This window comes from Penaeus vannamei, chromosome 34 (assembly GCF_042767895.1).
Source record: "Penaeus vannamei isolate JL-2024 chromosome 34, ASM4276789v1, whole genome shotgun sequence".
Lineage (NCBI taxonomy): Eukaryota > Metazoa > Arthropoda > Malacostraca > Decapoda > Penaeidae > Penaeus > Penaeus vannamei.
The window spans coordinates 21,152,144-21,165,088 of NC_091582.1; the positions used below are offsets into that span (position 1 = coordinate 21,152,144).

Sequence of the window (12,945 nt, forward strand, 5' to 3'; positions counted from 1 at the left end):
AAAATACAAACAACCAAAAAACACGACAGAAACAGTAATTACGAATAGATAGAAATAAAGACAAAGAAATGATAACGATAGAAACAGAAAAAAATGATAATGATAGAAACAAAGTATGGCTGCAGCTCTATCGTATGTATATCTATGCATACGTAATTGTATATCTATCTATCTATCAGTAGCATAAATATATTTATATATTTGTATGTTACGCTTGTCTTTCCTTCTTTGCTAATGTTGACAGTATTATAGTGAAAGAAACTAACACTCGTTTAACTGAAGATAATTAAAAGGTAATGCAAAGTAAAGTTCTAAAAGGATATTGAGCAAAGCGGTATTAAACAGTTAGTAGAGAATTGGGGTGTAAGATTTCCAACTGGTAATCATATTGTTTGTAATTACATCGGTCTCGAACAACCCTTAATAGCCAATCAGAGTGCAGGGTTTTGGAAAGGGGGTGGGGCCTATTGGACATTTCTATAGTAATTCCACCATAGAATGCGAGTTTACCATAAATTACGTATTTTATTTAGATAACCGTCTCTTCGGGTTTAAATGTCTACAAACCTTAAATATTTGAAAACTGAATAAATTCTGTAGGCTTGTAAAGTATTTTGTTGCACTGAAGGTTCACATACAACAATAACAGCAAGATTTATTACCTATTTTGTTTACTACACCAAACAAAAGCAGATATGCACTCACGTCTCCCTCCTGCAGGTGGCTGAGCGGCGCGCCCTTCGAGTGGAGCTACGTGTCGACGCCGAGCTCGGAGCCGCTGCTGGGGCTCTCCATCGGGCAGGTTGTGGACAGGGCCGAGCGGCGCTTCGGGGACAGGGAGGCCGTCGTGTCGGTCCATCAGGCCGTGAGGAGGACCTTCTCGCAGGTCAAGGAGGAGGTAATGGCGGAGGGAAGAGGGAAGGGGTTCTGGTGCCTGAATTGAGTGTCACTTGGATTCGTCCCTCGCTTTTCAATATGGCGTCGATCTGTCGGCCAAGTTGCGTCTAATCGTAAGAGCTTTCCCTGTGGCGATGCCGTCCTAACGAGGCGCCCTGTGGCCCTGTGTTCCGTCGGCAGAGCGACCTCGTGGCCGCGGGATTCCTGGCGGCAGGACTGGAGCCCGGGGACCGCCTGGGGATCTGGGGACCCAACAGCTACGAGTGGTACCTCACGCAGTTCGCCGCCGCCAAGGCTGGCCTCATTCTGGTAAGGAAAAGGAAGGGAGGAAGGAAAAGAAAAGGTAAGGAAAGGAGAGAAGAGGAGATTAAGGGGAAAAGGAGAGGAAAGGCAAGGGATAAGAGGAGAGAAAGGAGAATAAAGGGAAGGAGAGGAAAGGCAAGGGATAAGAGGAGAGAAAGGAGAATAAAGGGAAGGGGAAAAGAAGGTAAAGCTACGTTCAAAGACCTGATGGTAATGTTACTGCCTCATATCAATCAGCTGTTCGATCAGTTAAATTCTGAACCTTTTTTTTCGAATCAGTGGAAATTAAATTTCATTTGATATCAAAGTAAGAATTGTCTCTTCTTGCTTTATCAATCCTAGCCCAAAAGTTAAGTACAAAAATGCCATTCTGAAAATTTATGTATTTTACATTATATTTTATGGGTAAAAACAGCATATTTTGATATCTCACCCATGTCTTGCATTTTTCTTTCCGATACATAATGAAAACAGCGTTAATCTTGGTGTCGGCTTCTTAATCATACAAGAAGTGTGGCTAGAATTAATATACCATCATACCACACAAACATACTTTAAGCACACCCACGCGCACGCACTGTCTACAAGAACCAAACAAGTTTTTAGGTCAAAACACTTTCTCATCAGTCTCTCAATGTGCAAAAGTTACTGAAAATTCCTATCATTTCCTATTTCTAAAATAAAGGTAAAATTTATAATTTTACATTAGAAGAGACAAAAACAGTATTTGAAATTCCCAATTACTTGTAATAGAAATAATGAAATGATAATGATAATAGTGATAACAGTAACAATAACAACAATGACGAAGTGATGATGGCAATGACAGTGAGAGTGACAACAATAATAAAGTAATATATATATATATATATATATATATATATATATATATATATATATATATATATATATATATATATATATAAAGCTTGACAGACGAGTACTCAAAACGGCAGTCGAACAGGATCTCTTTCTTTCCCGGGCCCAAACTTTCTCCTCTATCGCGACCCAGCTGCAAGGTTATGCAACCAAAAACTCACTGTCATACGTTAACCCTTTCATGAATGAAAATATAGCAGTCAAAGACACGTTTGAACATCAGTTGCAACATCCCTCAGGTGCAATAATCAATTGTAATTTTCAGGTTAACATCAACCCCGCTTACCGTCCCAATGAACTCGAATATTGCCTCAACAAAGTCGGCGTCAAAGGCATTGTTTGCGATGAGAAGTTCAAAACGTCAGAGTAAGTTAGATGAGATTATGGTAGTAAGTGAATATTGCTTTGATTACTGTATTCGTTATCATGTTTTTGGTATCGGGGTTTGTTGGTGTACGATATATATATTCTTTTTTATTTTTTCGTTTTCACTTTTGTAATGTGTCAATATATTGTTTTATTTGTGCCATTATTATTTTCTTACTGGGTCAGTATGTCAGTTTATCTGTAGTTATAATTTCCGTATTGTGCCAATATTTTATTTTAACTCTCATTATCTTATTGTGTTAGCATTTTAATTTTCTTCCTATTGTTTGTTTTATCTCCGTAAATACGTTACGTTTGTGTTTATATTTTATGTCCTTCCCAGCTACTACAAGATGCTCTGCGCCGTGGCCCCTGAACTGCCTTCCTCCGCGCCTGGTGACCTAAGTAGTTCCGCGGTTCCCTACCTCAAGAAAGTATTTATGTGTTCTCAAGAAAAGCTCAGGTGAGATTTGTTTTGGAATTGAATGGATTATTATTTATGAATATGTTTCGTGTGATTTTAGTAACTTTTTGAGTTGTGGATGCATGTTGAGTACGAGTGAGATAGGCCTATGTGCGGAGTGATTTTGTACACGTCTTCAGGCTACAAGAATGAATGTTCCTGTTTTGCGTCCGGGCAAAAATGAAAACAGATGAGACTATTTTCCATTACTTATTCATTATTTATTCCTATGGGCATTTTAAGAGGAGAACAGCTTTTCCGTCACCAAATCAGCTTGGTTCATGTTGGTAACCATGACACTTTTCATTCATATTCACTAGTAAAAGTATTTTCTCTGTCTCTGTCTCTGTCTGTCTGTCTGTCTGTCTGTCTGTCTGTCTGTCTCTCTCTCCCTCTCCCTCTCTCAAAAAGAACACCTTTCCTAAGTCATCAAACCATATTTTTGGGGAATTAATGAAATTTAATGCAAATAATATTTTTTGGCATGCGTTGTCTGGACCTGCGGGTGGACGCAAAACAGGAACTTAGCTTCTCATGGCCCTATTATTATCACGTCATTGACTTAACTATACCTTTTTGAAAGCTTCTTTATCCTAAATATTTCTGGCTAGTTTCCTGTTAGCCATAAGAATTTATAGACTAACTATTATAAATTTTCAGTGGCACCTTCCGATTTCAAGATCTTTACGGTGCGGGTGAAAGTTCCCACCGAAAAAGGGTAGATGAACTGTCCTCTAAAATACAGTTTGATTCAGCCTGCAACATTCAGTTTACATCCGTGAGTACTTATGGTTGCTGTGATATATCAGATTCTCACACAAAAATAATACAAAATATTAAATTTTAAGAGTTCTATTAGGGTTCGTTATGTTAGTAAATTCCCCTTTTGGTTTGTTTACCTATAAATCTCCCTCACTGGGTACCGGAAACTGATATTTCGAAGGTTTACATGAGGTTTCCCCGCCTCTACCCACCACCCACTTCCCAAACATGTGAATTTGTACACAATTTGATGCCGATGTTTGTCCGAAGACACAAGAAGCTTACTAGAAACGGATTGTGTCTCGTTTCAGTAATATAATACTTAATGTTTGATAGTGAGATTTCGTTTTTTATCTTTATTTTTGTAAATCAATTTGATCAAAATATTTCTATAGCAAAAAAAGTAAAGTTTTGAATTAAATATTTCGCTTTGCTTGTATTCTTTTTTGTATACCACTAAAACCTAGTCTTCTAATTGTACTCTTATCATATTACATACATTCTTACATTTAGATAGCCAGGCATGAAGACTACACTATGACCCTTATGCACATTTTTTTACAATGAAAAATGAATATAGTTCAACAATCCATTTCAGGGAACGACCGGTTTGCCCAAAGGAGCTGTTCTCTCTCATCACATGCTGGTTAACAACGCATACTCGATCGGAGGCCGCACCGAATATCAGAAAAAGGTGAACTTGTTTTTATATTTTTGGGTTTCAAGCATGACGGAGGTGGTTCTTGTTTCGTAAATTCATTTTGGAATATTACCGGAAAGAAATGTTAAAAATGAGAAATTGGTTCAGGGACGAAATACATTTTATTGCGAAATCAAGTAGTAATTGTATTAACTGCGGCTGAGAGAAGAATTAATTGGGTGATTTGGTAATTTCAGCCTCATCGTATATGCATCTCCGTGCCTTTATATCACTGTTTTGGCTGCATTGGAGGCACCCTTTGCGGCATGCTGTATGGGGCGACCTCTGTCCTTCCTAGTGCTGGCTTTGACCCCGAAGCCATCGTCAAGACACTCGAAAGTGAGAAGTAAGTGCGATTTTGTTCTTAATTTTGTACCAGATACTCTACTCCACAAAATGGAAAAACAAGGGGATAGAAAAGAGCGAATCTGCTTGTTTTTTTTTATTATTATTTCAGTTATATCTGCATAAAAGCCTTTGATCACAAAAGCTAAAAATAACGTACCAGATAATTCAAGAAGCAACAGACCGTGGCGGTTCGATTCAAAATAGAATCCTATTTAGACGAATATATTTTTTTTTTAGATCAGCTCTCGAAATAACACGGTTTACTAGTTAGCTATTTATCTTATCAGCCTTTATAATTTCACGAATGCCTCGCCAAACAGAATCACCTCCTGCTACGGAACGCCCACCATGTTTGTTGACATTCTGAACGCCTACCGCAAGAACCCGACCGATCTGAGCGCCATCTCGACGGGAATCATGGCAGGCGCTCCTTGTCCTCAGGAGCTGGTGATGGCTGTCATGAACGACCTCAAGATGAAGGACTTTTTAGTGAGCAATGATTCGTTATTGTGTTGTTTCTGTTAAATATATCGAGAGTAGGATAATAAGGTGATAATTAAATGATAATATTGGTATTAAGCAATGACTGTGGCCATAATTGATGCAATAATTATAATATCCTGAATTAACCAACATGACGTTAATGGTGATAGCAGTTAACAAGATAACAGATAACAGCAGATAGGGATGACCATGACGATGACCCTCGCCCTCTGCAGGTGATGTACGGGATGACCGAGACGAGTCCCGTGACCTTCCAGTGCTTTCCCTCAGATCCTCCAGAGGTCAGGTCATCCACCATCGGCTACCCGGGAGACCACATCGAGGTATCGGTTCTTTACGAATATTCCTAACTTACGTGTTTGAAGAGATTCACCTTATGTATTTTCTTTTTCATTTATCGACAAATTTAGACCAAGCAAGGCCAGATCAGCTGATTCCCCGTCCCGTTCGGCAGTTGAAAGTGGTTAACGAGCCCAGGAAATATTTGCTATCCTTATTCCTTTCCTTTCCTCAAGCATATATATAAATAGGTACAGATATTACTATATACAATTTCACTGTCATTACTATTCTAGCTTCCTCATCCAACTCATATGTTTTCATATTCACCCTATATATTTTCTTTTTTCACTCACGAATATATTTACACCAAACGAAGCCAGATCAGCTGATTCCCCAGTCCCCTCAGCAAGTGGTCGACGAGCCTGGGGAAATATTTGCTTTGCCTATTCCATCATCGTCCTCAAAAATAGATAGATAGATAGATAGGGATATTGCCACATAAGAATATCTTGCCATTATTAGGTAGCTTATATTTCTGATATATTATCATACTCACCTTGTATATTTCTTCCCCATTTACCAATACATTTAAACCAAACAAAAGCCAGATCAGCTGATTCCCCGTCCCCTCGCCAGGTGAAAGTGGCCAAAGAGATTATACTTGGTATGCCTATTTTTTCCTCGTGCAGAGATAAATAGGTATAAATATTGCCCTATAAAATTAAATGCCATTATGATTTAGCTTCCACATCTAAGTCATACACTTTCGTTATCACCCTATTTATTTTTTTATTTTTTTCATTTCCTAACACATTCCCACCAAACGAAGCCAGATCAGCTGATTCCCCGTCCCCTCGGCAGGTGAAGGTGGTCGACGATCCCGGGAAAATCCTTGCTATCCCTCTTCCTTTCCTTACCTCATGCATTTATAAATAGATACAGATATTATTGTATAAAAACCCACTGTCATTACTATTTTAACTTCCACATCTAACTCATACACTTTCGTATTCACCCTATTTATTTTTATTTTTTCCTAACACATTCACACCAAACGAAGCCAGATCAGCTGATTCCGCGTCCCCTCGGCAGGTGAAGGTGGTCGACGAGTCCGGGGCGATCGTGCGCGCGGGCGAGGCGGGCGAGCTGCTCGTGCGAGGCTACTGCAACTTCCTGGGCTACTGGGACGACCCCGGGAAGACGAGGGAGATCGTGACGGAGGACAGGTGGCTGAGGACTGGGTGGGTGGCTCGTGGTTTCAGCGTTGTGGGGGTGATTCGGCGATAATGATAATAAGAGGGATAATATAGATGGTAATGATAATGCTGATAGTGATAATAACAATAATGATAATAACAATAATAATAATAATAATAATGATAATAATAATAATAATGAGGAGGACGGGGTGGGTGGTTCGTGGTTTCATCGTTGTGGGGGTGATTCGGCGATAATAATAATAGGGATAATAAAGACGATAGTGATAATAATAATGATAATAACAATGATAATAATAATGATAATAATAATAATAATGAGGAGGACGGGGTGGGTGGTTCGTGGTTTCATCGTTGTGAGGGTGATTCGGCGATAATAATAATAGGGATAATATAGATGATAATGATAATGCTGAGAGTGATAATAACAATAGTAATAATAATGATAATAATAATAATGAGGAGGACGGGGTGGGTGGCTCGTGGTTTCATCGTTGTGGGGGTGATTCGGCGATAATAATAATAGGGATAATAAAGATGATAATGATAATGCTAATAGTGATAATAATAATAATAATAATAATAATAATGAGGAGGACGGGGTTGGTGGCTCGTGGTTTCATCGTTGTGGGGGTGATTCGGCGATAATAATAATAGGAATAATAAAGATGGTAATGATAATAGTGATAATAACAATAATAATGATAATAATAATAATAATGAGGAGGACGGGGTGGGTAGTTTGTGGTTTAATGAGTGAGGGGGTAGTTCGGTGTTGCTGTTGTGGGTTATCGCTTGGTTTGTAATGATGGTCATGATGATGATGATGATGGTCATGATGATAATAAAGATGATAGTGATAATAAAGATGATAATGCTAATAATAATAATAATAATAATGATAATAATAATAATAATAATGATAAAGAGGGCGGGGTGGGTAGTCTGTGGTTTAATGTTTGTGATTGTGATTCGGTGTTGCTGTTGTGGGTTATCGCTTAGTTTGTAATGATGGTCATGATGATAATGATTATGATAGTGATAATGATTATGATAGTGATAATGATTATGATAGTGATAATAATTATGATAGTGATAATAGTTATGATAGTGATAATATAGATGATAATGCTAATAATGATGATGATGATAATGATAATGATAATAATAATGAGGAGGACGGGGTGGTGGTGACTTTTTTGGTAACTGTTGGTATGGGAAATGTTTATTTTTTATTTATATTATTAGAATGCTCATGTTGGCTTGATTACGATTTACAGCCATTTTCATAGTCAGTCGGTCGGTTTGTTAAAACTGTGTGAAGCAGAAATAAATGCATATTTGTCTATTTGTCTGATAGGTATACATTCATCTACCTATCTCTACGGTAGATATGCATGTCTAGATTGATAGACATGTATTCATATCTGTTTAAAGGCACGTATGTATAATGAATTTGTTTTGGGTCGGGCTTCGCACAATGTAAACAAACCGGCCATGTAGGGAAAGATAGTGTCAAACCGAACTATTGAATGTCATTTACAACGGTCGTATTCCCAGTCGCTCTCAAAGACCTTTATTCGTCGGGGGAGGTTCGGGGTCACCAACACGAGAAAATAATAGATTTCATTATCATTAAATCAACCAGGATTGCAGAGTCTTTACTTTCAGACTCGTGGCAACTCTCCTGCCTGGGTGTTTTTTTACCTATATATATACAAGTATGCATGGAGTTTGTTTGGCATGCTCGCCCGCTTATCCGAAAATTCCTTTATCAAATATTAATTTAAATTTTCATCTATAGCATAATGTGTTTGCGTAAAATACTCTATCTCATGATTGTGGTATAAGCATATTGATCCTTATGTTAAGTTTAAATTAATAAAACATTTAATACACGCAGTTTCGGGTATTAGGTTTGAGAATACGTGCATTAAATTGCATATGCATTGAGGGCAAAATAAATGTTCTTCGTGAATATTTATTAGGAAGAGGGTCATTAGTATATGGTAATTATTGTAATTTCTGAAATATGTAACAGATCAGCAAACACTACGGGGAAAGTTATAAGACGATACAGACCTCCTTAAATGATACAGCTCAAGTCTTCAAAACACGCACACAGACACACGCACACGGGCACACACACACACACGCACACACACGCACACGCACACGCGCACACGCACACGCGCACACGCACACGCGCACACGCACACGCGCACACGCACACGCACACGCACACGCACACGCACACGCACACGCACACGCACACGCACACGGGCACACGCACACACGCACACGGGCACACACACACACGCACACGGGCACACACACACGCACACGCACACGGACACGGACACGGGCACACACACACGCACACGCACACGGACACGGACACGGGCACACACACACACACACACAATGTTATTTACGTCATAAAGAAAACTAGAATTATCATTATAATGATAAATATAATGAAGAAGCTGCTACCGATTATAAGGGTGATGATGATGATAACGATAATAACAATATAAATAACAGCTTGCACTCAACATTCCAGCGACCTCGCCCTCATCCAACCCGACGGATACGGCCGGATCATCGGGCGCATCAAGGACATGGTCATCCGCGGCGGCGAGAACATCTACCCGGCGGAGGTCGAGAACTTCTTCATGGGTCACCCGGACGTGATCGAGGCGCAGGTGGGCTTGGGTTGTGGGTTTGGGTGTTGGGGTGGGTATAGATGGGATTTGGGGGAGGGGGGGAGGGGGGGTGTTGTGTATGGTGGGGTTAGGTGGGTGGTTATTGAAGGGATGGGGTGGGGGGGTTGTGTATGGTGGGGTTAGGTGGGTGGTTATAGAAGGGGTGGGGTGGGGGGGTTGTGTATGGTGGGTTTAGTTGGGTGGTTATTGAAGGGAGGGAGGGAGGGAGGGGGGTGTTATGTATGGTGGGTTTAGGTGGGTAGTTATTGAAGGGATGGAGGGAGGGAGGGGGGTATTATGTATGGTGGGTTTAGGTGGGTGGTTATTGAAAGGATGGGGAGGGGGGTGTTATGGAGTGTTATGTATGGTGTGTTTAGATGGGTGTTTATAGAAGGGACGGGAGGGCGGGGGGGGGTGTTATGTATAATGGGGTTAGTTGGGTGGTTATAATAAGGAGGGGGTGGTGTTATGTATTATGGGTTTAGGTGAGTGTTTATAGAAGTGAGTGGGGGGCTGTTATGCATTATGGGTTTAGTTGGGTGGTTATAGAAGGGAGAGGGGGGGGGGGGGTGTTATGTATAAAGGGTTTAGTTGGGTGTGGTTAAGGGCGGTTTTTGGTTGTTGTTGATTTTTTTATTTGAGGGCAGGTGGTTCGGTAGTTTGGTTTTCTTATCAAGAGCTTCGGAGTCTGATATAACGTGTAATTGTACTAAATATATAGAATATATGTAAGTTTACGATGATAGATAGGTTGCTAATTTTACACTTGTTCTTGCCTGTTTGTATTTTCAAAATTTCGAAGCACTGATGGAATTTACCCATAATTATAGTATGCAAGAGACCAATATGTCAAAATTTTAGCAATCATTACCAGAAATTCTCATGTCGTTTTCTTCCCATAAAATTGGAAAACCTCCTTCGGACGCAGGTGTTCGGAGTGCCCGACGCCAGGATGGGGGAGGAGGTGGCGACTTGGATCAGAAAAGCCGAGGATTCCAGCCTTTCGGACGCGGAGCTCCGGGAATGGTGCAAGGGGAAGGTATGCGCTTCTTCCTCTCTTCATTATGGATTTTATTGCCTCTTGTACTCGGATAATGAGGTTAATTCACGCCGAGACAAAAGGTCAACGAGTGTATTCTTGATCGACTGAAATTAGGATTCAATGAGAAATATCAGTTTTTCGACTGAACTAAATTATAAGTATACCCAAGAACACGATTCATTTTATGCTCAGAACAAAATTCGAAATGAAATATTTAATTCTCATAGACGGGAAAAATCACATCCATATTTACAAGTATCTAAAATTTTCGTCCTTTCGAAACATTTGATTATGATAGACGGGGAAAAACTCCCATCCATATTTACAACTATCCAAAAATTTCCTTCTTTCGAAACATTTAATTATAATAGACGGAAAAAAATCACATCCATATTTACAACTATCTAAAAATGTCCTCCTTTCGAAATTCCAGATCGCCCATTATAAAGTCCCCCGATACGTGCTGTTCAAGGACGAGTTCCCACGGACGGTCACGGGCAAGATACAGAAGTTCAAGATGCGGGAACTGACCATCGAGGAGCTGAACTTGAAGACGTAGAGAGCTTTCTAAGAATAGAATCTTGGATGTTCTTTTATGAGCTGATGCCTTGGAAGTACGGTATGAGATTAGGATAGAGAGTGTAATTGTGTGTTTGGTGGTCATATGAGTGTATTCGAAATGAGTTTCATTGTCAAGATGAATCTATAATTTTTATTTGTGTTTTATTTGTCCATTTAATTAAACAGCCAAGTCATAGATAAGATATACATTTTTAAATATAATGTAAATATGCTCCCAGACCTCATATATGACGCTTGATTTGTTAACATATTTGCAATTTCAAGTTGTTATGTATTGGGAACATTACCGGGTCCCTAACCAATGGTTGGTATATATTATTTAGCTGAAAAAAGTTGTAAGATTGAAATAATTCTCATTCATAGGAAGTTTATTTGACTGACTAGAAAAATAAAATAAATTTTTGCATCAGAAAAATAATTTTCTTACACAGCACTATTTAGAGAACACATAATTATCATCCGAAAACACAAATGCAATAAACGTATAAGAACACATTTTCTTCACACAAAAAAATCTACGCATTCCAGCATTTTGAAATGCCCATCAAAGGAAATAATTATCATTCTCACTACAAAAAGCAGTGTATGGGTACATTATATTGACCAATGTTCTACAGATTAGCCGTTTGGTTACACATATGTATTGGAAAGTAAGCTGTAAGGGCATATATATACATGTATATAAGAAATTCTTGAGGAGGTATTTGGTATATGAAAGTAGGAATATAATAAACCATAATGTAGCAGAGTAGCCACTTGGTTACGCAAAAGAGTGGGGGTAAAATTTTGAGTTGTCATATGGATACATTATAATTCCCATCGTTGTCTAGGATAATTAAAAACAGGTACCTCTTTTCTGTCCCTAATTGCACTGATATATACCCAATAAAATCACACACAAAGGTCACTCAGCTCTCTGAAATATGAAAATGCATGGAAAACTATAGCTTCCAAACAGTAAGGAGTGCATAAGCAGATGCCATTAGAATCGCAAGATTTCCCAAGGCGTAAGAATTCACCAAGAGGGGGTAGTAGTGGCCTGTAGTGTCGTATGGCTACTTTGCCATACAATCGTCCATTTTCTTCAATGGTAAACTACTTTAGAAAAATATGCCCTGGAATTTGGTGAAGCCACATGGCAACAACTCAAAGGGTTAAATCGTTTCGTACATTTTCATTCATCACATATATTGGAATTGGTATCTAAATGATTGGTATTTACAAGTGATGGTGCACGAGATATTTTCCTTGTGTCTAAAGCGATTGTTCCCAACCCTAAGGTCGTGACCCAAATGCGGGTCACCAGAGTTTTTCTGAGGGACGCCGGGGGGTCTTAAAGGAATTAAAGAATTCATAGCTGGATATGTCAGTAAAAGTTAGTTTTTTTATTGACATGTGTTTACTGAATTTCAATGTGTTGGTAATATAAACATTAAAAATTATAGAATAACATGAGCTAATATACAGCTGCAAGTATAACTGCCATGAAATTGTTCGGATATATTACTACATGTTCACACATTTAGGGTCGCTAGCCCAGGCTTAAGGTGCTGTCACACTAGCACATTTTCCGTCCTAGACGTTTCCGTCTGAAAACCTTTCCGTCAACTTTTTTTCAGCCACGCATAGTCAAATCAGGAGCAATATTCGAGAATGTCTGTATTTATGTTAATTAAATAAAATTGTAAAAATAAAAATGACAGAAAAAGTGCTAGTGTGACAGTGTGACTGTCTTTAGGGTCGCACCCGAAAAAGTTTGGGAAACACTGGCCTAAAGCATCACCTTAAGCCTTGTGTAAACAAACGGGGATGACTAGCGGGCACGAATAGAGATGACGTCACGGGCGGCCAAAGTACTGGTAGTTTCCTGGTGGTCTTTTCGCCTGTGATGTCAT

The 12,945-nt window shown here is 39.2% G+C and overlaps 1 protein-coding gene across 2 annotated transcripts in view; it reads left to right on the plus strand.

The window, feature by feature from the left end:
* The window catches only part of LOC113802711 (medium-chain acyl-CoA ligase ACSF2, mitochondrial-like), a 12,241-nt gene extending 1,058 nt beyond the window's left edge, over window positions 1–11,183 (plus strand). For both annotated transcript variants that reach the window (XM_070145571.1, XM_070145572.1), the window contains exons 2-14: window positions 721–898; window positions 1,078–1,206; window positions 2,345–2,445; window positions 2,789–2,908; window positions 3,569–3,686; window positions 4,269–4,364; window positions 4,568–4,716; window positions 5,039–5,207; window positions 5,438–5,545; window positions 6,597–6,745; window positions 9,285–9,426; window positions 10,355–10,465; window positions 10,902–11,183. In XM_070145571.1, the coding sequence (XP_070001672.1) occupies window positions 721–898; window positions 1,078–1,206; window positions 2,345–2,445; window positions 2,789–2,908; window positions 3,569–3,686; window positions 4,269–4,364; window positions 4,568–4,716; window positions 5,039–5,207; window positions 5,438–5,545; window positions 6,597–6,745; window positions 9,285–9,426; window positions 10,355–10,465; window positions 10,902–11,027 (1,696 nt within the window). In that variant the 3' untranslated portion in view covers window positions 11,028–11,183. The remainder of the gene's footprint in view (window positions 1–720; window positions 899–1,077; window positions 1,207–2,344; window positions 2,446–2,788; window positions 2,909–3,568; window positions 3,687–4,268; window positions 4,365–4,567; window positions 4,717–5,038; window positions 5,208–5,437; window positions 5,546–6,596; window positions 6,746–9,284; window positions 9,427–10,354; window positions 10,466–10,901) is intronic.
* The last annotated feature ends 1,762 nt before the right edge of the window (window positions 11,184–12,945 follow it).